Raw genomic sequence first — 27,946 nt, 5'->3', positions numbered from 1 at the left:
GATCATACGTAGGAGAATTCGGATTACTTTTATTTTGAGGTTGTCCGAAGCTTTTGGCCTATATATCAATCTGTTTGATTTTACCGTAGCCCATTTTAAACAATTGAGAATTGAAAACAACCAAGTTAAGTTATATAAAACCACCAAAGCATTCAAACTGGACATAGATACAAAATCCAAAGAAATTAATGCTAGTACAATCAAAATAAATTAATCAAATTCAAAAATGGCTTAAAACTAAAACCTACTAAGATCAAGTTTACTAGAGTTAGAAATAAAAGGAAATGAATTACTACCCCGCTCATATGTGACAACAATATGTGACAACGATTGAAAATTACGAATCCTCAAAAAAACTAACAACTAAAACTATTTTGGTTTTGAGAGTACTATTCTGGTTTCAGATTTCAACAAATCTTTACGCACGATATATCATCAAATTCTTTCATAGTTTAGATGTTAATAAATCAGGAACACCTAAAATGCACTGCCACTACTTAAATATTGCTTATTCACTAAAAATATACATATTCAACCTTCAGCCTATGAATCGTTAGTTTGAGATTGTCACCATCAAAAACTAAGGAAATCTTGATATCATCCCAACTAAATAGTGGAGAGTGTATCTAAGAGATGTTTGGGTGGCATTCCTTCGTAACAAATCTCGTAAACGCTTCTAAATAAGGGGTAGGATCCTTCTACACCCTTAGCTTTCAGTACGTGGTATACCTGCGGGAATATTCACTTAATAATTTTGATTTAAAAGTCAATGTGAACTCATAAAGGGTCCATCGTTTAATATAAGAAATATGTTTTGTTGAAAATCATGCAGCATCAGACATAATAAGTTAATTTAATCTTTAGGTTTGAGAAGGTTAGCCTATAAGTATAACTGTACTTCTCGACCTAGGAAAAGCCAAAGAAATCTTTTTAAACAAAGATAATCTCCGACAGCGAGTTTAGACTACAGTTTTCAATTCTTAAGAATCGAAATACCTCTTTAGCGGTCATCGGTCCCTGCAGCTTTTGTCCTCCTAACATCTCCGCTTCCAGAACATCGAGTGTTTTTCCTGTTTTTACGAACGCTTCGGAAACTTTTCTGTTTCTTCCACCATAACAGCTGAAATGGTTTCAATTTTTCAATGGTTTTTAATTTTCGTGGGCGTACAATTCTCTTAAATAATCCACAATTAAATTGAGCCAGCTAAATTTTAAAAAATAATATTTTAACTCAGAGAATTTATCATATTTTTTCTTATCAATCTGAAATTCACGAACTAATTCACGATCAAAAAGTAAATGGAGCCTACGAAGGTCGAAAGTAAAAAAGGAAGAAAATAATAAATTGAAATCCCTCCCGACTAACGTGGTAATTAAATCAGCGACTCCGCAACTCTCAAAGAATGTCAACTGCTGACTAGCTGGACTAAACATCTTGCTGAACTGCACCATCTCTTTCATTCCTAGTCGGATGATGGCTGCCTTCGTGTTGCCGCCTGTTGGGGTGTCTTATTTACAATCGTGATTGGTGACAGAGAGCACAAGAAGATACGAAACTGTTGCATCAATATATATTTCTAATTCAGCAAAGATTATCAACTGTACGTCTAAGATAAGGACTCATTCGTTGGTAAATTAGACAATTGTTCAGTGAAATGTCGAAAGCAACAATAATTATAATACAGCAACGTAAATAATTAGCTATTAGCTTAGTCTGAATAGACAGATAGCCAGCTGGATGGTAATTGTAACTCACCAAGGCCCATCCCGTCCACAAATCCTGCAGCAACTGCAACTATATTCTTCAGGGCGCCACACAACTCCACTGTATCTTTATCTGAGATGAGTATCTGTTTTATAGTTGGTGGTGACTTTAATATAAATGGTATTGATAATAATGTGATTTTTTAAAGAGTCAATTCACACTCAAGGATCTTGTATGTGACATGTTAAAGTACAATACTTATTGAAGTCAAATATTAGATTAGCATGAAATTGTTTGGCCAGACGATAGAGGAGCCGCCTACAGAAGATGATAAATACCGCTATCCTACAGCCACCTTTCGCTGTGACGTCATCAGTTAAACCAGTTAACCCAGAATTCGTAATTATGTCATCATCAGGTTGTAATATTTTTGGTTTGAAATTTAATGTGTAATTTTCGATGAAACCACTAATAATTAAACCATCAGCTAGTAGTGACTTTGGTTTTTCTACTTCAGTATTATCAGTGATTATACTTTATTATTAGATACATTCCTCAAGATGGTGACTCTACATGTGTACAAAACATTCAAACTGATAACAATTGAAATTCCAATACAATCCAATTTCACAGAAATCCCGACAGTAAAAGAACAAACATCAGGAACTATCATGGGAAACACCCTCTTATAACTGTCAGACTGACAACTGGTATTTAAAATGAAGAATATTACATCGGGTAACATGGCCTCTTGTCCCTTTCAAGTGTGATATTAAACCACTTCAAACTGCATCGTGATTCAACTGTCAAATCGATAGTTCAACTGGGTTTGAGAAGCCAGGAGCGGCTAAATGAACAAGAGGAAAATGTTTATACAAGTAAATGTTCATACGCCTGTGTTAAACATGTTTCTGACGTAGAGATAAGATATTTTAAAGTCGTGCAATGGACTGATCCAAACAAGTCCAAATACGACCTGAGTCCCGAAGTTACTAAGGACGGAGGTGAGGTTTCATTCAACATGGACAACAAGTTTTCAATTTATTTTTGCTGTAAAACCATTGGCAAACAGATTTAATCACTCGTCCTATTCCTCAATAGTTGGAGAAATTTCCTACTTGGACTGGACCTGATTTTACTTCCACTTCGAGTGGATACAGGCATCATTGCGGTGCGAATCGCAATACTTTTAAGGGACATAGATTTAGAAAGACGTTCCCTAAGTGGCACGTAAGTGCTCATTCTTAATGATACTTTCTTGTCGACTGTCCCCACACCTCTTATACCACAGGTCATCACCCACAAAACAAACTTCCTGAATGCAGGATAGAAGTAAATCAAAAGAAGGTTGGAGAAAGTGGCGTCCAGAGATATAACGTAACTACTGAAGCGTAGGTAGATTGGGTATCCTGAGCTGTTGAATACTGTTCCGTAGATTATGGCAGGTAGCCATGCTATTACGGCGAGAGCAGATAGACAAAGGATCATCGAGATCTTGGCTTTGTCGACGGTTGTCGCTTTCTTGATGACGATCAGAAAAAGTCCACCATTACTTACCACACTTATGAAAAGGGGCAATGCAACGTAAAAAAGGAAGCAAATTTTGTTGAATTTCTTCCAAAACGGACCAGCGTTTTCGTCGTGAACTGTACACCTGCAAAGTTGGAATGTTTGCTTTTAAATCTTACTCCTTATAATGGCACCATAAAGTCGATATATGTCTGTAAATAATCTAACATTTTAAGATTGTCCCATCATAAACTTTGCCAAACAAGCGGAAAATCATTTACCTGTTTATGTTTCTATCGAAAGTGGTAGGCTTGTCGAGAACATAATATATGACGACAGGAATCAGTGAGAGGGTCCACAAAAGAAAAGTTATCAATGTTCCAGTCCTGGCGGTAAGAACTGTGTACATTGACTTGAAAGGAAAAAGGCATCTAAACAATTTATTGGCAGAGAGTAGGGTGGGTTAAAGAGAGTAGATGGATTATACAGAACATGCTGCTCAGACTGGCAGTCAGACCACATAAGAACCTCCCGAAGATCCATTTGTTGGAAAAGTTGGAGAAAGCAGACGGCACGACAACAAACAAGACATATAGAAAGTCCGATATTGACATGTTACTTAGAAACCATGTCGAGGTGACGTCAATCTTAAACCGATCATAGTACAGACCAACAAGAACCAGAATGTTTCCAAAACCACCGAGCACGATCGTAACTAAGCTCCATGTTCCCAGCAGCATCCTCTCTGGATCACTGATTAGATAGCTCAACACTGATGATTCATAAGTAAATCCTCCAGTCAATCCTCCAGTTAATCCTCCAGTTAATCCTTCAGTCTCAGAGTGCATGGCGTCGTTTTATTCTCTCAATCGATCATTAGTATTACGAGGACGAAAAGCGTAATTTATAGTTGTAAAGAATTAGCAGTGATAGAACATAGAACAAAATAATAGAGCGTAAAAAACGACTGTATGTGTTTTTGGAATAATTAAACCAATGACTTCTAGACAGCAATGTTCACTGTTCGGTAGCTTATTTTAATAATAGAATCAATAATAACATAATAAAAGGCCCAATAGTGTACTGTGCAAGGGCGTACAATAGTTCGTCGGCGACACTGTTAGAGCCGCAGTTATATCAGAAGACTGGCGTAGTTCTGGCTTAGTTTTGTCACAGAACTGGCGCAGTTCTGTGACAGTGCTGTCGCAGGACTGTCACAGGACTGGCGCAGTTCTGTGACAGTGCTGTCGCAGGACTGGCGTAGTTCTGGTGTAGTTTTGTCGCAGGACAGTCGTCGACGGACTACTGTACGAATTTGTACAAGTACGTGATTTGCGAAGAACATCATGTGCGCAGAGAAATGTGCAGGCATCAACTCCTTTGTTGTAAGCTTAGTCTTTCAAAGAAGGCACAAATATATTATCCCAAATATACCTCGTAATTCCTCATATCTGCCTTTTCAACTTCACAGCGGGTTCAGGGTCAGGAGATTTTATAAGGAAATGTTTCTACAAATTGATACTTTTCCAATTTCCATTATATTATCGGATATAACTGCTTCATTCAAGCTTTATGGAGCTAGTATCAATATCAAACAATTTGGTGATGTGCATTTAGTGAAAAGTATGTACCGTTTAGATGATAGAAGTGAAATCAGTTTATATATAATAAGAAATTAGAAATCTCAACTACATAATAAAGTATTCGTTTCTTCGACGATCGAAATCAAATGAAAACATTAATAAATCATACTAAGGGGTCGTTCACATATTACATAATCAGCCGAGGGGGGGGGGGTTTCCAAATGCTTACGGTTGATTACAGGGGGCCGGGGGGGGGGGTGGGGTTGGTCGTTGATTACATAATACAAATTTTCTTTTTTACCCTCTAGAATAATAACAATTTGACAATCATAGCATGAAACGTAGAGAAAAGTGTTTTCCAGGGAAAAAAGTCAGGGGGGGGGGTCAACCTATGATTACGTGATATTACTGTCAGGAGGGGGGGGGGGTTGGGTCTTGATTACGGTTGATTACGGAGAGGAAAGGGGGCAAAAATTGCTAAATATTGATTATGTAATATGTGAACGACCCCTAATTAATGTTGATCATCGAAACGAAACACAATATTTACTACCCCGCTCGTATGCGACAAAGATATTGCATAAAATATACCTAAATAATTTACACAATACGGTGCCCATGTCTGAGCGGCTCTCCACAAAAACTTTCTCTCCTCCTCAGAGCAGAAAGTTTTTTTTTTAAATATATAAACTGGGATCTCATAAAAATTTAAGAACCAATGTACTTTATTTGACAATAAAAGATTAAAAATTGTGTCACACCTAAGGTTTATAAACTACCAAGACGTGCGCCGAGTTAGACTCGTCGATGGTCTTATATAATTAGAACAAAAAATTTACGAGTATCACCCGTTAAGTCACACACAAGAAAAACTTCATGATTATGCATCGTTCACTATGATATCTTGTCCTCACAACAAATAATACCACTTCTGATATAATATCGTCTCTTCAAATCCTTCTTTGCCTTCTCTTTCATCTCCAAAACGAGCAGATGATGTCTGGCTTGCTCCTCAGGTGACCGATCTGGTGAAATGAACACAGTTTTGTGGTGCTCACTCAGTTTCAGGTTTTTCGATTTTGATAAAATCTGATGTACAGTATTCGAATTTGATAACACAATTTTGACAGGTCTGGTCTTGTCAGCTGATTTCCTTCCAATCCTTACAGCTTCGAAGTGTGGTTTCACTTCAATCTGTTCAAACAGTTAGTCTACTTTGTCTGATAGTTTCTCTTCATCTGTCTCCTTTAAACCAAAAATGAGAACATTCCTGCTGCGATCCTCTTCTGACACAGCCTTCTGCACAACTTTTTTCAGGCTCTCCTCCGTTATTGTAGTGTTCGGCGAGGCTTTTAACACAGCTTGACTGTATAACTTGATCTCAGCTTGAACAGTGTCCTGAACAGCAGATTTTACGGCGGTCTGAACAGATTCCAACTGATTGGCTTTGGCTTCAAGAAGTTCCCTCTGCAGTTTGATAACCGACTCTTGTGATCGGATGAGAAAACTCTTCAATTCCTCAACATCTTTCATTGCATTCACAGTTTCTCCGACGACAGAATTCAACTGATAGTACATATTATACATCAAATTTGATAAAACCTTCTTGACTGGCTTTTCAAACTTTTCAACTGAAAACATTATTCTATTTTCACAGTTCGTGGCTTTTGCAACATTCGAAATTAAAGTGTTGAAATCCTCATTCGCTTCGTTGAAAAATGTAGAGTGTCCTGATAAACGCTGCAGTAAATCTGTGTCCTCCATCATGTACTTAACTTGTATTACAAGGCTACACGGTGGTCGCAGTGCAATTAAACGATTTTACTGATAAGAGAGCAACTGTTATCAACACACAAGCTAAAAGGTTTAAAGGTAACAAAAATCCAGGTAACAAAAAAATTACAGGTAACAAAAATCCAGAACAAAAAACTCAAATGTGCATAAGAACAAACTGTCCTTCCAAAAAAGATAAATCGCTCGTAAAACTGTACACTTTAAAATGGTTCATAACAATTCAAACTGAAAGTTCATATCCAATGATCAGTTAATTCATAAATGAGCAATGTTTGCTTTTGTTCAAGCTCTTGAAGAACCGGGAGATAAATTTCGTGCTCTGTGCAATGTTTTCTGCGTTGAAGGAAGTTTTTATGACGTTGTTAACCAAGTGCAATCAAGTTGGAATTCATTCCCGATAATAATTGGATAGTAGTTCTGTTAAAAGCTCTTAAGAATCCTTATTATTGGCGAAGCACTGAGCACTGAGCACTGAGCACAGACATGGTGAATGGTGATTGTGACTCTATCTCATTCGTGACGATTCCATATGCTCTCCTTCCCTTATTGCGCCGCAATGGCGACTATAATGAGTGTTTCTAATGTTTACTGTGGATTTTTTAGGTATCATAGCCGTGCGAATCGAAAGGCTTTTAGCAGTCAGTTGCTTTGAAAGACGTTTTCTTAATGGAACGCAATTTGCAGAACTGATTGTGCGTGAAGTTTCCTTTTTATCCTCGAGTGATGAGAGTCCACCCTTCTTACCACAAGTAATCACCCAGAAGACAAAGTTTCTGAAGGAGGGGTAGAAGTAGATTAAAAGAAGGTTGGAGAAGGTGGCGTCCAGCGCTATCAAGTAGTTGACACATCGTAGGAAGATTGGGTATCCTGAGCTGTTGAAAACTGTTCCGTAGATTATGGCAGGTAGCCATGCTATTAAGGAGAAAACAGACAGAAGCAAGATCATAAATATCTTGTCTTTGCCAGTGGAAGGAGCTTTCTTGATTACGATGAAGAAAAGTCCAACATTGCTGGTTACACTTATCAGAAGGGGAAATGCAACGTAAAGGACAAAGCAGATTTTGTTGAATTTCACCCAAAAAATATCAGCGTTTTCGTCGTGGACCGTACACCTGTTTGAATGACGTTATAAAATTTGCAATATAATTATTCATCAAAAATTGCATTTATGACATTGTGATCGACTAATGTCCTACAAAAGAGCAAGCATGGTTTGAAGTTTAATAAAATTATTCCTAACCTGTTTATGTTTCTGTCGAAAGTGAACGGCCTGTCGAGGACGTAATACATGACGACAGGCAAGACGGAAAGTGTCCACAACAAAAATGTTATCAATGTTCCACTCCAGGCGCTAAGAGTTGTATAAATTGACCTTAAAGGAAAAAGGCATCTAAACAATTTATTGGCAGAGAGTAGGGTTAAAGAGAGTAGGTGGACTATACAGAACATGCTGCTCAGACTGGCAGTCAGACCACATAAGAACCTCCCGAAGATCCATTTGTTGGAAAAGTTGGTAATAGCAGTGGGTACAACGATCACTAAAATGTATAGAAAGTCCGAAATTGACATGTTGGTCAGGAACCATTTTGAGGTGAAGTCTATTTTAAACTGTCCGAGGGAGATACTAACAAGAACTAGAATGTTCCCAAAACCACCAATGATGATCGTTGCTAAACTCCAGAATCCTAGTAGTATTCTCTCTGGATCGCTGATCAAATAGGTGGCATATTTGTAGGACAATCCTGCATTTGAGGCGAGAATAGTCTCGCTACGATTAAATTCGTTCATTCTGAAGACGAGTAGTTTCGATAAAAAATTTATAAATAATCGTTGTTAAAATACTCGAAACACAATTTAACACTAAAATACCTAAATAGTCAGCTTCAAAGTGCTGGCACTAATATGCAGGTTGAGAAACAAAGCAACGTTGTAGAAACACGCCCTTTTTCTCTTGTCGTCTCCACACTAGAGCCCTTGAATCTGTCAGCGGTCAGTAATGCGTCAGTAATAATATATTAACAATTAGGACTGTGTGAAACAGTCCTGTGAATATAATGTTAAGTCCAGTATCGGACAAAAGTCAGCGTTACCCTGGTCAGTCCAATCATGCAAGACACTATTCTCAACTCATAAGCTTCGTATAGAAATACAATTTTCGTCATTTATTGAGAGAAACTTCTTATCACATTTATAATCCGGGTTTCGGAGAGAGATTCTCCATTAAGAAAAGAGCTGCCCCCCCCCCCCCCCCCCCCTTCACACTAATTAATTTTAGGTTAGTACAGATACATCATTTACTCTGTGGGCCAGCGGCAACTATAAAAATATAAAATGGCATAGTTATTCATTCACACTTCAAATGTAATTATTTTCCTAGTAACAAATAAATACACAGCTGTTATGTCATGTTCGGTAGAATCCTAAAAATCCTGAGTTTCATTTCAAGTAGTACAGAATTGGTATCAATTATAAAAACCTCAGTTCACATATTCGTGTTTGTTCATTACATAGGCTCTCCGGCGGATCATTTGCATTACTCAGTCGTTGATGTTGTTGCACTCGAACACCACTTGCGGTTTTAATAAAGCTGACAGAATTCAGTAAATCACTTCAAGAAAAACCGCCTGTCGACAATTATTGATGTTCCAATGGGGTTAATTTTAGAGAGTGGTAGATTTATAGTTATACGATAAAGTGCCCAAAGCAAGTGTAAAACAGTTTAAATAAAATCAACTAATTAACAGCTGAAGTTGAGGAACAAATAATTTCGTTGAGATCATCATTGGACACTGAGGCATCTGTGAAGTGTGCCATAAAACATGCAGTCATGCCAATAGGTTGCCTTGTGTCTTTCAATTTACGATTTGAGTATAAAAGAATGCTGTTGCAATGAATTGCGTAACTCAGGGCTTGGCACATACAATTTATAGTCTAAAGTTCAAAATATTAGACCAATCATTGTTTCACTTCCTCTACCGACGCCATCGTCTGGAGGATATGGCGTGATGATGTTCTGGGGGGCATTGTCTTGTTGGCTTGATGAAGTTCACTCGTAGCGAACTGACTTTGGGATAATCTAGTTTTAAGAGGGACGTATACTGTTGTACTGACTGCACGAGACCGCTTTCGTTCGCTGTTTAAACGTGATAGTTCGCCTTTCTTACCACAAGATAGTATACCTAAGATGAAGGACCCAAACGAGGGGAAGAAGTAGATCAAAAGTAAGGTTGAGAAGGTTGTATCCACTGAAATAACATAGTTTGTGAATCTTAGGAAGACATGATATCCTGAACTGTTGAACACTGTGCCGTAGATAACTGCTGGCACCCATGAGATAACGGAACACACCGAAAGTGACACAATCATGAACATTTTTCCTTTGTTAATGTTGTTGGCTTTCTTGATGATGATGACGAAAAGGCCAGCGTTAGCAGCTACGTTGAGTAGCAGAGGTATTCCTACGTAGAAGATAAAGCAGAGCTTGTTGAATTTCACCCAGAAAATTTCAGCGTTGTCATCATGGATCGTGCACCTGCGAAGTTTGAATGGAATGAAATACAATCTTTAAATACTTGATAAAATTCAATAAACAATACTAATCCATTAAAACTATGTCCATTAAAGGTTATAACATTTATTTAAAGAATGTAGAGCTAACCTGTCGAGGTTTCTATCGAATGTAAAGGGTCGGTCCAAAGAGTAGTTCACTACTGCGGGTCCAAGGGAGAGAAACCACATCAAAACAGTTACCAGAGTTCCAGTACAAACATTTAGTTCTGCGCTCATAGATCTCAAAGGAAAAACGCATCTAAACACTTTATTTGCAGAGAGTAGGGTTAAAGAGAGTAGGTGGATTATACAGAACATGCTGCTCAGACTGGCAGTCAGACCACATAAGAACCTCCCGAAGATCCATTCGTTGGAAAAGTTTGTGACTGCAGAGGGTACGACGACAAAAAAAACGTACAGGACGTCTGATATTGCCATGTTGCTCAAGAACCACTGGGAAGTTATTTCTATCCTGAACCGCCCAATGTATATACCGGTGAGCAAAAAGATGTTCCCAAATCCACCCAACATGATCGTGACCACACTCCATGTTCCCAGCATCATTCTTTCAGGACCGCTGATAGGATGACTTGGTGTCGTCGATTCGTTGATTGATCCGTAGTTCATCATTCTTTCATTCACAATTCCGGTCAAGTGTTTGGCTAGTGGCTACACAAAATATGATTGGAAAATTAAAGAAATGTAATTCGATGATTAAATATAGAATATGATCAATGTCTATTATAATAGACATAGGCTATAGAATAAAGACTATTGAGTAATCGACTGACAAAGGAATACAGGCTTGAGACGAAAAACATGATTTAACTTCGGACGATGGTAAAATTCATCCCCGATCCTACTTTGACATGCAACAATAGATGTACAATTAAAACAATTAAACCCAACTCAAATATCAAAGACCAGCTCAAATATCATAGAATAGTGGAATGCCTCAATTAAGCCGGTCTGATGCGGAGAGTGGAGAATTATTTGAAACGTGCTCTTTATTTATAGCGCAACAAAGGCACGACGAGTGTTTCAGTTATCTTTCTATTTAGCCAAAATATCACACGATAATAGTGAGGAGCAACATTCCGTGTTGCCGTAGACATAAATTAATAGTTCGTAATAAGAATTAGATGCAAGTCAATAGCCTTAAAGTTTTATCGGACATGTTGATAAAGAGGTAAGATGTGACAAGGCGTGTAAACTGTAAAATAGTATAGACATTTACAGATATAGTTTTCAGCACTGATATAACTTACTCATTAAGTTAGAGATTATTAAAGTACAATAATGACAGATATTACTTATATGATAGGACAGTCGACAACAAGCACGATTTTAAGCTTATGTTTAAGTTTGAATGTCACCGATACAGCGCTATTAGCCGAGCTCTAAAGCAGACCTATTAGTAGCCGGTTCTAAACCGGCTACTAGCCGGCACTTGAAAAGCGGTCACTAGCCGGCTACTAACCGGCTACTAACCGGCTAGTAACCACCAAGTGGCTACTAACCGGCTACTAACCGGTCACTAGCCGGCTCTAAAGCAGACCTATTAGTAGCCGGTTAGTAGCCACTTGGTGGTTACTAGCCGGTTAGTAGCCGGTTAGTAGCCGGCTAGTGACCGCTTTCTAAGTGCCGGCTAGTAGCCGGTTTGGAACCGGCTACTAGTAGGTCTGCTTTAGAGCTCGGCTAATAGCCGGCTAGTGACCGCTTAGTAGCCGGTTAGTAGCCACTTTGTGGTCACTAGCCGGCTAGTAGCCGGTTAGTAGCCGGCTAGTGACCACTTTTCAAGTGCCGGTTAGTAGCCGGTTGGTAATGTGAAGTTGAGGAGCTGTTATTACAAAAGTGGCTACTAGCCGGCTAGTAGCCGGCTAGTAGCCGGTGTTCATATGGTACTGTGCAGGGACGTTGCATAGACGTTGCATAGACGTTGCATAGACGTTGCATAGACTGACCGTGCAGGGAGTGTGCATAGAGTGTTCATTGTGCAGGGACGTTGCATAGACGTTGCATAGACGGTTCTTTTGTTGTTGCATGGACGTTGCATAGACGTTGCATAGACTGTCCGGAGCTAAACGACCAAGTTGCCTTAATTTTGAATGTCACCGATACAGCGCTAAAAAATAAACACTATGGTGAGATAAATTGGACGTATGATAATAAATTAACTGTGGTCAGATGCTTGTAAAAAGTATCACGCTAACCTATCAGAAAATTGGTGGAACAATAAATAACAATTAAAATATCATACATCTCCAGACTCCAGTTTCATTGAACAGCAAAGTGCCCGGGTTAAGCACTTTTTTCCTTTTTTAACTTATTTTATTTTAAAAAAAAAGAAAAAAAAAAGAATAAATTTTTTTTTTTTTGAAAAAAAAAAATTTTAAAAAAACATTATAAAAAGAATGTTCAATATAAACTATGGGGGTGGGTTTGGAAAAGTGGGTAATTTTACAACATATTAATGTTTAATTTGGGTTACAGGGGAATCGGAGGGGGTAAAAGCCGAAATTTGGTTACTTTAAAGATAGTGAATGATCCCTTTTCATCTCTAGGGGATAATAATGGAGATGAAATTCCTTGTTAATGCGTTAGTCCAGTTGTTTAAATATGTGTAATAAATGTAGAAAAGTCTAACGTTTTGAAAAACGGTGAAGTTTAGGGAAAATTGGATGTAAAAAAGAAATTTGCAATCCTCCATTATTAAATTTTTTTAAAAAAAAAGAAATGAAAATTAAAAAAATAGGTTTTAAATTTTTCTTACTTAATTTGTGTTACATTTAAAAAAATTTAGGGAATTTAAAATAGGGAAAATTTAAAAGTTAAAAATTTTGGGCAAAAATTTTTACTTTAGTTTTGTTTTAAATTAAAGACGATATTAAAAAAAAAATTTATAGTGGATTTAAAAAAAAAAAAAATTTTTAGTTTGGGGGCTTTAAAAATTAAAAATTTTAATGGTTTAAACTTTTTCCCTTAAATTTTTTTATTTTTTTTAATTTTTTTGTATTTTCTTACAAAAATTCGTGGGTTGGGGGGTAAAAAGGAATGCAGCCCCGTTTGGAAAAAGGTTCTGTAGGCCCTCACCTCCTATTACCCCTTTGGGTTTCCCAAAAATTTTTTTCCCTTGTGGGGTTTGTTTTCAAAAATATGTTTTCCTTTACTTTTCCCCCCCCCTTTTTTCCCCTGTTTTTTTTTCTAAATTTTTGTATTTGAACTTTTTAAAATTTAAACCCCCCCAAATTTTTTTTCCCTTCCCCTTTTTTTTGTCTGTAAAATTTGTTTGGGGGGCCCCTTTTTGTTAATTTTCCGAACCGTAGGGTTTTTTTTTTTGCCCTGGGTGGGTTTATTTTTTTTGGGATTTTACAAAAGGGGGTTTTTTTTTTGGAAGGGGATAAATGTTTTTTTTCGGGGCATTTGGGGGACAAATTGGGTTTAAGCGTTAAAATTTTTTAGGGTTTTACTCAATGACTTGGAAAATTGGGCCACAACTTTGGGTTTCCCCATTTGTCGTGGGGAAAGCTTAAAGTTGCAAAAAAAAAACTGGGGGCGAAAAAAAATTTTTTTGGGCCCAAAAGGGGGGTCCCCTTCTACCCCCCCTTGGGTTTTTTTGTCTTTTTGGCCTTCCCAGGGGGTTTCTGTAAAAAGGTTTCTTGTGTTTTAAAACGGGGGGCTTTCGTGTCAGTGGTTTTGACTGGGTTGATGGGTGAGGTGGGGCGGCCCGGGGGGAACTTCATAATGGTTCAAAATACTTTTTTTTTTTCGGGGTTTTAAAAAATTTCCCCCGCCGGGTTTTCTTTCCTTTCCCCTTAAATTTTTTCTCCGGGGGGGGTTTATTTTCCCCTGAAATCCCCTGTTTTTTAAAAAGCCTTTTTTTGTGGGGCTTCTAAAAAAAACTTTTTTTGTAAATGCCCTTCTTTCTTTTTTTACTTTTTTTTTAAATTTTTTTTTCTCTTTGGTTTTTTTTCTTAAATTCTTTTTCTTTTTAAAATCGGGGTTTTTTTTCTTTTGGGTCTTTTTTTCCTTTTGGTTTCAAAAAAAAAATGTTTTTTAAAATTTTTTGGTCTTCAAAAAGGTCTTTTCTACTGGCTTTTGGCCCCCTTTTTCCCCACTTTTTTCAAAATTCCTTCGGGGGGTTTTTTTTTTATTTTTTTTTTTTTTTCTTTCCGACCTTTTTTTCCCCTCACCTCCTGGGTGTTTTGTAAAAAACCCAACCTCTCTTTTCTTTTTATTAAGCCGCCCCCTTTGCTTTCTTAACCCTTGGTTTTCCCTTCCCTTTGTTTTTAATTTCCGTCCCTTCCCTTTTGGTCTTTTTGCCTTTCCCCTTTTTAAATCTTTTTCCAAATTTTTTTGTTTCAAAAAGCGGGGTTTATACAAATTTCCGGGGCGGGATGATATCACCTTGAGATGTTTATCTAACAGCGGGCCGGGCTGAGTGATAATATGATCCCGCGTCGAAATCCCGGAGATGTTTATAGAAATAAGAACAAATTTTTTATTTGTGGATGCTTCTAAAAAGTAACATAATTGCTTAATGCTAAATGCTAAAAATGCTGATTTCTAAATTCAGACTATACGATATGATATTTATAATATGTAAGTGTGTATTACGTAGAAACATTCTGTGTTTTATTAAGAGTCATGTAATAATTGATCTATTATCTATTACTGAAGCTAGGCCGGGATATAATGTGTTCCATAGTACGCTCTATGTGTTACCATAATGGTGCAGAGAAATACATGATTATATTTAACTCATAATTGAGGACTCAAATAGGTGCTTAGTAATGGAATCCAGCGAAACAAAGAACACGTCAACCGGACCACGATTTGTTAAGCAAGGAAATCTAAACACTGGGTGGGCGAGGGATGAAGGTCAAATAACTTATCAATATTATGTGTATTAAGTTACATAACTTTCAGATGGGTTCCAGACACGGAAATAAGTCAACAACTAACAACATGCACCTGGAAAGTGTGGTATAAGTATAAAACACGCAGCACAGTGAACTAACATTATGTCAGTGTTTTATCTCAAGCAGCAGCACCTAGCTTATACATGTTATAGCTATGGTACTGTAGTAGGCGGTAGGTGTTAATTGAGACCATTCCAGACTTGGTGTAAGGTGTTTAATTAGAGGACCAAGCTACCACATCTCTAAAAACCGATCAGGTGCGTGATGCCAAAAAGTCTGACGAAATGGCATAATGAAATCTTTGATATCCGATAAGATAATGTTTCAGAAAAAGGCGGTAAGAACTAAGAACCGAAACCCTGTCCTGAACACTACCTGCACTGGTCTGATTTACTGAAGTAGTGACGACAAGCCAGTAACTTGATAAGCCACAGACTAGTTGTTTATTTTAGGCTGTTAACTAATTACAACAACACTGCAAAGGCAATTAAATAATGTCATTCTGTAGAGGGTTGCCTGTTAACGGCCGGAAAGGGAAACCTCACCAATCACACCTCAATTACCCAGTCAATGGTACAGTTTGCAACTTTGACTTAGTACTTGGGGATCTATCATTTGGCTATGTCATTTTAGGGTGCTACTTATGTGTCTTTTTTGGCATGAAAGAGGTGAATTTCGCGGCTGTCTAAAGAAAATCTGCATCAAAGTTCAAATACAATACGCACTCGGAACTAGAAATAGTAGCTTACAGATTTACTCGGTAATCAAAACAAGGCTCACACAGTAATCACGTCACACATCACAACACTGTAAACAGTTCCATTACATCACTAACCAAGTTTATTTAACCCGGTTGTGTGTGACGTATGTGTGACGTATACACGCTACACATATGTATGGAGCCGAAACGGCGACAAAATCTGCCTTTTATCGTCTACCTTGTCAAATTATGATCAACCGACTCACTGAAAACTGAAAATTTTAAAACCAGAACAACAAAGAGTAAATTAAAGAGTAAGAGAACCAGGGCAAATTTTAAAATATGACATCATGCCAGAATATAAGATAATTGAGCAGGCTAGCAAACCTCATTAGACAAGGCAGTAAGGGTAATTGCCAGCAAATACCCTGCAATTCTGACGTCAAACTTGGAGCTGGTACAAAGAAATCACGTACTCCAATGTGACAGTGTCGGTACTGCAAAGTCTAGAAGCAAAAAGTGGTTTATCAGAAACTGCAAACAAATCAACAAATCAATTGAACTCAAGTATTGTTTGAACTCAACTACTCTACAACTTTTTTAGACTGAACAAGAGTAGACCGGGACTGTTCTTCAGAATTGCGCGGTGAGCAGACAATGAAGAGAATACCGCACTACTGCTCTATTCTCTTAACAACATTTTTAGATACATTCAGCCAATTAACTATAAATGATATCCGTTAACTATAAATGATATCCGTTTACACAATACACACGCTACATCATGATGAGTCTCAAGTTCATAAATTTCGCGGAATGTAACAGTTTTGATCCCAATCAGATATGAAATAATGTTTAAAACTATAGGATCCTAGCAGCCAGCAGGACGGTAATGAGTTAGGTAAAAGACTACGTAATGAAGTCTCTGTGCTTGCAAGAGACTTCTTCTCATGCACGTGATTGGCCCCTAAGGGGCTACTTACCGTTAATTGACGTGGTGAATGGTTGAGCTGGTCTCAACTTCAAGCACAGGTCGCTCCCAAATCCAAGGATAAGCAGTGACCTTCGGCAATAAAAACCATCTCAAGCCTCAACTGATTCATTTACCATTGTTAGATTGTGCCGTAAACATAAATAATTGTTTAACTAAATGAATAATTGTTTTATTAGGTAGGGTGTTAGACTATAGAATTTAAACTCTAAGTTCAGGGGTGAAATAGTTCACCAGTATTCCTTACAAACTATTCCTGTTCCTCTCCCACCCTCGTTATCCTCCCCCGTTATCCTAACCTCCCCCCGTTATCCTCCCCCACCCCCGTTATCCTCCCCCACCCCCCGTTATCCTCCCCCAACCCCGTTATCCTCTCCCACCCCCGTTATCCTCCCCCACCCCCGTTATCCTCCCCCACCCCCGTTATCCTCCCCCACCCCCGTTATCCTCCCCCAACCCCGTTATCCTCTCCCACCCCCGTTATCCTCCCCCACCCCCGTTATCCTCCCCACCCCCGTTATCCTCCCCCACCCCGTTATCCTCCCCCACCCCCGTTATCCTCCCCCACCCCCGTTATCCTCCCCACCCCCGTTATCCTCCCCACCCCCGTTATCCTCCCCCACCCCGTTATCCTCCCCACCCCGTTATCCTCCCCCACCCCCGTTATCCTCCCCCACCCCCGTTATCCTCCCCCACCCCGTTATCCTCCCCACCCCCGTTATCCTCCCCCACCCCCGTTATCCTCCCCCACCCCCGTTATCCTCCCCACCCCCGTTATCCTCCCCCACCCCCGTTATCCTCCCCCACCCCGTTATCCTCCCCCACCCCCGTTATCCTCCCCCACCCCGTTATCCTCCCCCACCCCCGTTATCCTCCCCACCCCCGTTATCCTCCCCCACCCCGTTATCCTCCCCCACCCCCGTTATCCTCCCCCACCCCCGTTATCCTCCCCCACCCCCGTTATCTCCCCCACCCCCGTTATCCTCCCCCACCCCGTTATCCTCCCCCACCCCTCGTTATCCTCCCCCACCCCCGTTTATCCTCCACCTGTTATCCTCCCCCACCCCCCGTTATCCTCTCCCGTTATCCTCCCCCACCCCCGTTATCCTCCCCTCACCCCCGTTATCCTCCCCCACCCCCGTTATCCTCCCCCACCCCCGTTATCCTCCCCACCCCCTCCGTTATCTCCCCCACCCTCGTATCCTACCCACCCCCTGGCCCCGTTATCCTCGCCTACCCCCGTTATCCTCCCACCCCCATTATCCTCCCCACCCCCGTTATCCTCTCCCACCCCCGTTATCCTCCCGCCACCCCTGTTATCCTCCCCTACCCCCGTTCTCCTCCCCTCCCCCCGTTATCCTACCCCACCCCCGTTATCCTACCCCAACCTCGCATTCCCACCCTTACCCTCGACGGAATTTGTTAAGCAAAATTTATACTTTTATCAATTAAGTTTTTAGAGGAATCAATAAACTTATTTCTATAACCACCGCCTAAAACATAATTGTTAGATACATACCGCTTTTCGGGATTACACTTGTCGGGTAATGGTTTCCAGGGTAACGCTTGTCACGTCACGATTTAGTAGTCAGGGTAACGCTTGTCAGGTCACGATTTAGTAGTCAGGGTAACACTTGTCAGGTCACGATTTAGTAGTCAGGGTAACACTTTTCGGGTAATGGTTTCCAGGGTAACGCTTGTCACGTTTTAGTAGTCAGGGTAACACTTGTCAGGTCACGATTTAGTAGTCAGGGTAACACTTGTCAGGTCACGATTTAGTAGTCAGGGTAACACTTTTCGGGTAATGGTTTCCAGGGTAACGCTTGTCACGTTTTAGTAGTCAGGGTAATGCTTGTCACGATTTAGTAGTTAGGGTAACACTTGTCAGGTCACGATTTAGTAGTCAGGGTAACACTTTTCGGGTAATGGTTTCCAGGGTAACGCTTGTCACGTTTTAGTAGTCAGGGTAATGCTTGTCACGATTTAGTAGTTAGGGTAACACTTGTCGAGTAATGCTTGTCAGTGTTACGCTTGTCACGCTTTAGTAGTCAGGGTAACGCTTGTCACGTTTTAGTAGTCAGGGTAACACTTGTCAGGTCACGATTTAGTAGTCAGGGTAACACTTTTCGGGTAATGGTTTCCAGGGTAACGCTTGTCACGTTTTAGTAGTCAGGGTAATGCTTGTCACGATTTAGTAGTTAGGGTAACACTTGTCGAGTAATGCTTGTCAGTGTTACGCTTGTCACGCTTTAGTAGTCAGGGTAATGCTTGTCACGTTTTAGTTGTCAGTGTAACGCTTTTCAGCCAATATATAAAGATAGGTCTTGCACACCCCAAAAAAATTGATACCAATAAAACCAAACTGGTAAAAATTGCTTTTCATCAGCATCGAGTCGTGATCTTCCATCAGGAAAAGCAAATGATATTTAATCAAAGTTAATGCTATTCCATGCACTTGCTTTTGTCTGATAACGATTTAAACGACTCGACGGCGCCTGGATAAGCGGGGGATAAAGTATTGCACAAGAACAAAATTAAACAAAGGCTATTTCATATCCTTGCACTCTTGGTGATTGGGTCGACAAAAACAAATCTGATCAGATTTAAATCTTTTTGTCAGCTAATATTAATAAGATAGACGAAAATATATAGTGAATATACGCTTACTGACTGATTCTGAGTGATGTATACACTATACAAATCATTGCGACATCCTTTTGTCCATTAGTTAAATCACAATTGGATACAGCATTTGAAGCTAGAAAGCTGAAAGATTGTCGAAGTGCTGCTATTATTCCTCAAGCACATTTGTCAGAATAATGGCAACCTGTACAAGCTTAATAATATGATGGTCATGTTTTTTCTTCAGAAATTACCACTATGCCAGCCTGACTTGCAAGCACTAAGGATTCGCAGATGAACTGTGAACAACATGTATTTACTCTCTAGTGACCAGCATTACAGGTGTAACGTTCTCCTGGCGAAATGATGGCTAAGAATCAATCTCCAAGTAATCAAACCAACTTGCCTTTTCAAAACAATTTGTTTTGACTTTTGATAATTGATATACCAATAGCACGGTATATACACAAACAAATAAAAAATAAGTAGTAACTTGGCTACTTACCTGCTACCTTGACAAATCTATGAATATTCTGCTCGAAGGTTCTCTATAATATAGAGAACCTTCGAGCAGCAGACTTTAATATATATATTATGGAGTATTATTTTCAGCAGGTGTGTCAGTTGCAGTACAATGATGTCACTGTATTGTATTACGAACCTCACACTATCCCTGCAACACGAGTTCTCGCAAGCCAGAAAGGAAGCTGATGTTTATTTCACGGTTACAGTAGGGAGACGAGGCACCAAACTTGCTGACGAGTAGAAAATATTAGCAATTGCACAGATGCATGTGAACCTAATTTTGTAACACACATTTCAGATTATTTTTATTTGCGACTCTCTTGCCAACAATTCCTCTCCAATCACCATGATCACCTCTAGCAACTACACTGAATACGGGATTCACAGACCAGGAGAAAGATGCTTATGGGTCATCTACTTACTAACAGTGCTGCTATCTTCGCTTGTGGGATCCTCTATCATTTTGATAGCTTCAGTGAAGTACAGGGCAATAAAACTGAATATATTGATAGTGGTTGTGATGGAGCACATCGCATTGTGTGATATTCTGACTGCAGTATCATGTGTTCTCCCGACTTTAATATCACTGGTAGCCAACAGATGGGTTCTTGGATCATTAATTGCTCATGTCCATGTGTATCTGTGTTTCTTTAGCTTTCAGGTGGGTAACCTGCTTATTTGCACTTTGACCAGTGTTAAATTGGCCATGCTGATGTTTCCTTCTCGAACAAGGACGTGGACAAAAAATACTGCTCATATAATTTGTGGTGTTGTTTGGACGTTAGCCAAAGTTTTCCCTGGATTACGCTTTATTTTTGATAAAAACGGCCTAGTTTTCAACTATGTTCGCTACAACATCGACTTTGGAACGTCTTCGGAATTTTCTAGCACGGAAAAATCATTAATCTACTGGAGCATTGGGCTTATATTAGCTTTACCAATTATAATTGTGCTTATAACATCAATCGGGACATTGGTGTATTTAGTGAAATCGATAAAAGTAGCAAAGCTATCTCGAGGAAAGCAAAGATGGCAAGGCATAGTCACGGTATTTGTCACCGGAACAGTGTTCTGCATTTCTTCCATCCCCCTCATGATAACATTTGCACTGACGCCAAATGAACAGATTTCAAATAACTTTACGAGGATTTCAGAGAATCTTGCTGTTCTTAATATTATGAGCAACTTTTATATTTATGTCCTTGCGATCCCTAGCTTCAGAAGTTTTATCAAGGCTTCTCGAGTATCAGCTTGGACAATACAATTACAACGTTTTATACTTTGCAGACGATACGGTGTAGAAGGCTTGATTGATGGGCATCAAAGTGAGAATGATAACCAGCGACCACATACAATTGATGGCCCCATAAATGATTATCGTATGATCGAATTGTAGAAACATCGTAAATCGTTATTAAAACACCAACTTAAAACTAATTTTCTTATCTTTGCTTCCCTAATCCTTAAGTGAAGTCCATACAAACATTATATAATGTAAATTACTTTTCAACATGACCAGTTCGTTTCAAGGTGCCTTACATGTCCAAGATTTTTGTGCATAATCTAATTTTGTTTGTTAAAAAAAGTTAACTATAGATATTTCTGTATTTATAGCTTTCAATATCAATATAGTTTCATAGTTAATTAATGTCTTATAATTGCGTACAAGTTATTTGCAAATTAAATTACAGGCCATCACTCTAAATCATGGTGAAAAACTCAAGAGTCCACGAACCTTTGACGGCAGTAGTTTTGAAGTAATCTGTAGTGAACAACTTCTGAAACACGGGACCCATGACGTCATCATTACATCCGATTGTAGCTTCAGAGAACTCCTCCTTGGCGACCTAAATATATGAAATATGTGAATATAATACAAATGAAATGTAACGTATTCTGCTTATTTTTAAACGATATGAATAATTTAATGTATGAAGCTGTTCTTCAACTGAAATAGTCCAATTATAGCAAAATACAACCTACTGAGTTCAGATAAATAATAATGAAACACAATCCCCAGCATGCTTACTTTAGTTATTGAAGGAATTAAATCATCATCAAATATAAAGCGCGAATTATCCAAACCTCGTTAGCAATATTAGCACCCATCAGCACAGAGCAGTCAGTACCGAGCTCTTCTTGGATAAGGGTTGAGATAAGCTTTATCTCGGAGGAATCCTGCAGACCTTTGATACAAGATAGTGACACTGCATCTGGTTTTACAACGTCCTTTATCTGTCCGCAGAGTCTCGGCACAAACTGAAGGCAATGAGAATTATACAAGTTTTAAATTTATTTAAAAATGGCAACACATATCAATCAGTCATCATCAATGATTCGATCCAATATTCACTTTGGCTGCCTTAGTTGATGCTAAAGTGATCGGCGAAGAGATAATCTCTCTAATTACTAAATTATTGGTGAATATAAAATTGCACTATATTGACGAGGTAAAAATAGTATAAAAACACAACACTGACCTGATGTGGCAGAACCCACACAAGAATGTCAGAACCAGTAACAGATTCAACTACATCAGGAACTGCTAAAACATTTGCCGGCAGCTTGATTCCTGAAATAGGACACGTGATTAATGTTAGCTCACTTGCTGCACTAGACAGTGGTCAGAGAATACCAGATGTTCTGGGTATTACACAAAGCACTGATCGCTGATCATTATGTATACTGTACAGATAAAAGCGGCACAATCGTGATAATCCTTCTTTCACAACTCCAACTTGGATAGATTAGAGGTTGATTCATCGGGAAAAAAAAGAGAAAATAAAACTGTTGTTAGGAGAACTGAATGAAAAAAAACAAGTTAGGTAGGTTACCAGGCAGGTACTTTACATTCTCGTGGGTTGAGTTGATAATGTGAGACAACTTCTCACCGTTCACCTCCTCCTCAAACACCCACATCTTCACCTGGGGACCAACATATTGAGTTAAACTTGCCTTTACATATATATAATAGATATTAATGGGATATTAAACATTTTAATGGGGTCAGTAGCAGGCAGCTGAACAAACTTATTAACTGATATATATATATCAGTTTATATATATCTGTTTATATATAAACAGATATGAACGTCTATAAAGGTTGTAAAATGTAAATAATTCTTTACTCGATATTTAATTTTAATTTACATATATATATATATATATATGTATATATACAACAGTTCAGAACGCGCGCATAGATAGTCATCATAAAGTCGTTCGACTTTCGCGCGGAATGCGATGAAAGGAATAGACAGTGTATGCCATATGGTCGGCAAGTGCCCATTGCACCATGTGCTGAGTGCACACTGCACAGTTTGCAGTATGCACACATCCAGACGATGAATAGAAGGTAATGCTTGACTGCTTGTGGAAAATGATAAGTTATGTGAATATAAGCTACGAATGATTCAGTCAAACAGTAAATCATAAAAATGACAGTTTAGATATATCGCGATAATATTGTGGGACAAACGCTAATTCAACCAAATAGCGTTTGAAATATTTCCTAATTAAATTATCCATTCGTGCGAATATTTTCGCATGATCGATAAAAATGTAGCCGTAATACCAAATAATAAGGCAAGGATGTTGTAGGACACGTTATCTTGAGTATAAACGTGAATCTTGTACGGACAGCTCTTTCGTTATAATGCGAGCTTGTTGCAGGGCCATAAAGTGGGGCAGAGATGAGGGGAAACTTGTCTAGGATTTCCGACCATTAGGTGGCCCGAAACGATATTTGACTTATTTGGAGATTAGGACTTAGGAGCCATCTGACAGCAGTTCAATACTGACGTTGTATTAACGAAATAGCGCAAAAGAGGGGAATATAGGTAATCGACACATTTCTCTAACCTCTGAAATTTTTCTGCAAGCATTAAGTGTGGGTAATGACTTATGGGCCACATGATAATTCTCAAAATTATATGAAATTAAACACATAATGCACATATTCAATTTCTCGTGAGGGCTAATACTATGAATGATAGCAGTTCCTCCTGCAATGCACTACCTTCTTTAACCGTTATAATTACACGAGCTCTCGTCTCCTCTCGCACCGCATGGCATACTCATTTCAGTTTCTTGAGCAGCTGTTTTACATTTGCTCTCTGTCTAGTTTTCTAGCACCATGAACGTTAAATGTCTTATGTTAGTGATAGTAGTGGGGCGAGTATTCTCAATGTCACAACCAAGTACTGAGTCCGGGAAGTTGGAATCAAGGACAGAACAAGGGGAGCAAACGCCATCTTCCAGTTCAAGTACCAATTCCAGTACCACTTCATCATTTACAACTACTACACGGCAAGGTATGAACTTTCAGACTATAGGAATTAGGAGTTACAGCTACAGTGAATCTTTAACAGTCGATGATGTTTATGCGTAACGTTTAACACTGTTTTGAACTTCTAACAAGTTCTACAAACGTCAAAACAGTTGATATGAACTGACAACGCCATATTAAAGTTAACTAACAATAATTTCAGTTACATGTAAAATAGGCGAAGTGAAGGGTTTTCTAAGGAACGTATGTAGCAACAACACCTCCCCCTTCTTACTCTCGATCAAGTGCCACAACTCAGATCAATTCTACCAAGAAGGGACGGATCGGATGGACGGATCAACATGCTCAAACGATCCCCACTTTTACCAAGCCTGTGGCTTAGGAGGGAAAATAACCAACGATGATTTGTTGTGCGAGTATTATTTATGTGAGCAGTACGGGGGATACGTTACATCTGAGAGTTTGGAGGTGTTAGGGTGGAAAGTTTGTAACGGAGAGATGGACTGTAAGAATACAGGACTCGATGAAAAGGGGTGTTCTGATATGACGACTTTGCGGAGTGGACTAAAGGCTGTCTCTCATCTTATTTGTAATGATGTTTGTAATACCAAGTATTGTGAGGATGAGGCGGTATGTAACGGCTATACCTACGGGATGTACTGCAGGAAGACGTGGCAAGATACGGTAAACTTGCACTGGTATGTGCCCCCGGAATCTATATGCGATGGAAGAAACGACTGTGATAATGGGATAGATGAGGCAGATTGTGAAGTCACAAATGACACTTTACACACTTGCGTGAAATCCCAGAAATTAGTACCGCAATTAGTACCGATACACAATTACACAAGATGTGGAACTAAGGGGGTTATAAATACAAGCTGGTATTGCAGTGGGTATATCTCTGTGGATCAGACGAACTGCACGGATCCGCAGAGAATCGGAGCTAGATGTGAGATTGGGGGATATCTATCTACTGTGTCCAGAAACATGATTTGTAGAAATCCCCTGACTGATACCTTTTTTCATAATTTCTATGCAGAGGATGCAAAGCTATGCGATGACGTCATAGAACGCAAATGTTTTTCTCTATCAAAGGCGTGTTTTGTACACAAACACTACATCTGTGACAACAAATCAGACTGTACAGATGGTAGAGATGAAGAACACGTGATGTGTCTCTCAACAACTGAGGAGACTTGTAGAAGACGTGTGGGCAGGGAAGTGGAACTACCAGTACCACTCTCCTGGTTGAGAGACGGAGTTCAGGACTGCATTGATGGGAGTGATGAAGCGGACATCTGGCCTACTTGTGGCGAAGGAACAACTCTAAGACACGTGACTAACATCAATACGTGTGAAAATGTTTTTCTTTGCAGATGGGATGATCCAGGCTATGTGGAGCTTCACAAGTTATGTGACGGAGTAGAAATATGTGGAAACGAAAACAAGATTTGCTCTGTATTTCGCGGTTTCAGACAATTGTCCACTACAGTGAGAACCACAAATAGAGGTCTAGTAAAGCAACTCTCGCTCTGTCTAAATGGTCTAGAAAACCTTGTTCTACTCATTGGAATACCTTGTTCATCGGAGAGTTTTATCTTTCCAGATCATGACTTTTTTGGAGTAGAAACTAAGACAACAGTCAGTCTACCAAACGGTAGAAGTGATTGTGATCACATGTTTGGAGAGCTGTACTTGTACACCAGTTGCAACAACAAATGTATAAACTCAATCTGTCCACTAAAAACTCTTCCTAAATACGAAGTCTGTCCTGAACAATATCCCAACAGAATAGGAACCATAGCCAATCATAACTATTTGGCATTTTTTACAAAGTCGTACGAAAATATTTATACCAACCGATATTTCGTTTGTGAAAACAAACGGAGGTGCATCGACTATTCGCAGGTTTGTGATCTCGTGGATGACTGTGGAGATGCCTCTGATGAAAAATGGTGTACTAACCATTTTAAATGCAATTCTTCTGGTCATTATATTCCAAAAACCAAAATGTGCGACGGTAATTTAGATTGTATCGATATGTCGGATGAATGTAATGACTATTGCTCAAAACAACTCCTAGAAAATTTCCACCTAAAAGGGCTCTCTTGGGCGATAGGATCTCTTGCTGTTTTTGCGAACTTGATCATCATAGGAAAAAGTATTGGAACGTTGAAAAGCTGTCGAACATCGGTGGCTTTAGTAAACAAATCTCTTGTCATACTGATTTCTTCGGGCGACCTTCTTGTAGGTCTCTATCTATTCATCATTGCAATACTCGATGGGATCATTTTCGAGAAAGGTTATTGTCTTCAAGAGATTACTTGGAAAACCAGTTTCAAGTGTTCGCTCATTGGTGCATTAAGCACAATTGGCTCCCAGATTTCACTATTTTCTATGGCTGGTCTCAGCATAGTAAGAATTCGTGGTATTTCGAATAAAATGAAAATTCCCGGAGAAATAACTCCTCTAAAATCATTTCAAGTTGTAACAGGAATGGTTGCCATTGTCATAGCATCATTTGCTATTGCTGTAACTCCAATCATTGAACGATTTGAAGACTTCTTTGTAAATGGAGTTCATTTTAAAGACCAACTTAGGATATTTATAGGGACACCAGGCAAGCAGCAAATCCTTGCTGCAATTGAGGCATATCACGGAAGAATGAAAGAAACAACTCTGAGCTGGAATATGACCATCAAAATGGTACGAGAAATGTTTTCACACCAGTCAGAATACGCAGACTATACAAATGAAGTTAAAAACGTTGGTTTCTATGGAGATGATGGTGTCTGTCTGTTCAAGTATTTTGTTAAAGATAACGACCCTCAAAGGGAGTTTGTATGGAGTATCCTTGCCATCAACTTCGCCTGTTTCTTCTTCATATCAATTTCATACCTTCTCATTGGAGCGATTTCCTACAGATCTTCGAAGAGCCTTTCAAGTTCGCAAGAAAACCCGCAGGTATCTCAAAGGAACAGGAAAATGAATCGGAAGATAGCAATTATAATTTCTACTGACTTTATATGTTGGATGCCCTTTATCGTCATCTGTATTTTGCATACCACAGAGACCCTAGATGCCACTCCTTGGTATAGTTTCTTCTCTATGATTATCCTACCAATCAACTCTGTGATAAATCCTTTCCTTTATGATGACATTATCACTGAATCGTTAAGAGTGTCCTTCTCAAGACTATCATCAAGAATATCAGGACTCCGTCAAGTTATCCGAGATAAATTTAGTTGCGTTCAGCCGGAGGTAATGAATTTGGAACAAATTGGGTAAATCTAATGTAACATTCATATGGGCGAATGCTGGGCTTGCTAGTACATAATAACCGTCTCATTTGGAAATCACGAAAAGTTATATTGCGTCTTTGCAACAGTGGGAACTAAATAATAAAGACAAACTGACATTTTATTTCATTGAACTGTGATCCTTAAATTTATATTGTCAATATCAACTTAATTTCAATTCCTGTATTTCAACCGCTCCGTTTGTAATAATTTTATGAGATATATCGAGAGAGAGAGAGTAGCATTACGTCATACAAAAATATAGTTTAAAAACTAAACAAACCTGTGAGTGGAAGAGATCAGGATATTTGGCAGTATTAGAGCCCACAATCTTAGCAATAGCACTGCCCCAGTTTCCTGATCCGATGATAGTGACCTGACGCAGTGACATGGTGGAACTCTGAGAGTGTTTAACAAATTAGATTATAATTAAATAGTTAGATTATAATCCCTTGG

General features: G+C 39.0%; 3 protein-coding genes across 3 annotated transcripts; all 3 read right to left on the bottom strand.

Annotated features, from left to right (window-relative positions):
* Positions 1-125: 125 nt before the first annotated feature.
* On the bottom strand, positions 126-27,896 carry LOC134812518 (glycerol-3-phosphate dehydrogenase [NAD(+)], cytoplasmic-like). The gene is made up of 9 exons (XM_063819988.1): positions 27,774-27,896; positions 22,735-22,825; positions 22,381-22,472; positions 21,986-22,159; positions 21,636-21,747; positions 1,757-1,837; positions 1,367-1,496; positions 997-1,120; positions 126-729 (listed from the first exon to the last, which is right to left on the bottom strand). The coding sequence occupies exons 1-9, from the start codon at positions 27,879-27,881 to the stop codon at positions 607-609; spliced, it is 1,035 nt and encodes a 344-aa protein (XP_063676058.1). The 5' UTR covers positions 27,882-27,896; the 3' UTR covers positions 126-606.
* Positions 7,016-8,379, bottom strand: LOC134812517 (C-C chemokine receptor type 3-like). Its single transcript, XM_063819987.1, has 2 exons — positions 7,832-8,379; positions 7,016-7,703 (listed from the first exon to the last, which is right to left on the bottom strand). Exons 1-2 carry the CDS (start codon positions 8,377-8,379, stop codon positions 7,097-7,099), a joined length of 1,155 nt encoding a protein of 384 aa, XP_063676057.1. The 3' UTR covers positions 7,016-7,096.
* On the bottom strand, positions 9,030-16,220 carry LOC134812520 (alpha-1A adrenergic receptor-like). The gene is made up of 3 exons (XM_063819989.1): positions 16,150-16,220; positions 10,250-10,809; positions 9,030-10,123 (listed from the first exon to the last, which is right to left on the bottom strand). The coding sequence occupies exons 2-3, from the start codon at positions 10,768-10,770 to the stop codon at positions 9,547-9,549; spliced, it is 1,098 nt and encodes a 365-aa protein (XP_063676059.1). The 5' UTR covers positions 10,771-10,809; positions 16,150-16,220; the 3' UTR covers positions 9,030-9,546.
* Positions 27,897-27,946: the final 50 nt, after the last annotated feature.

The sequence above is a fragment of the Bolinopsis microptera genome, chromosome 3 (assembly GCF_026151205.1).
Source record: "Bolinopsis microptera isolate Bmic1 chromosome 3, MBARI_Bmic_1.0, whole genome shotgun sequence".
NCBI lineage: Eukaryota > Metazoa > Ctenophora > Tentaculata > Lobata > Bolinopsidae > Bolinopsis > Bolinopsis microptera.
This window is presented reverse-complemented; position numbering and strand designations above follow the sequence as displayed.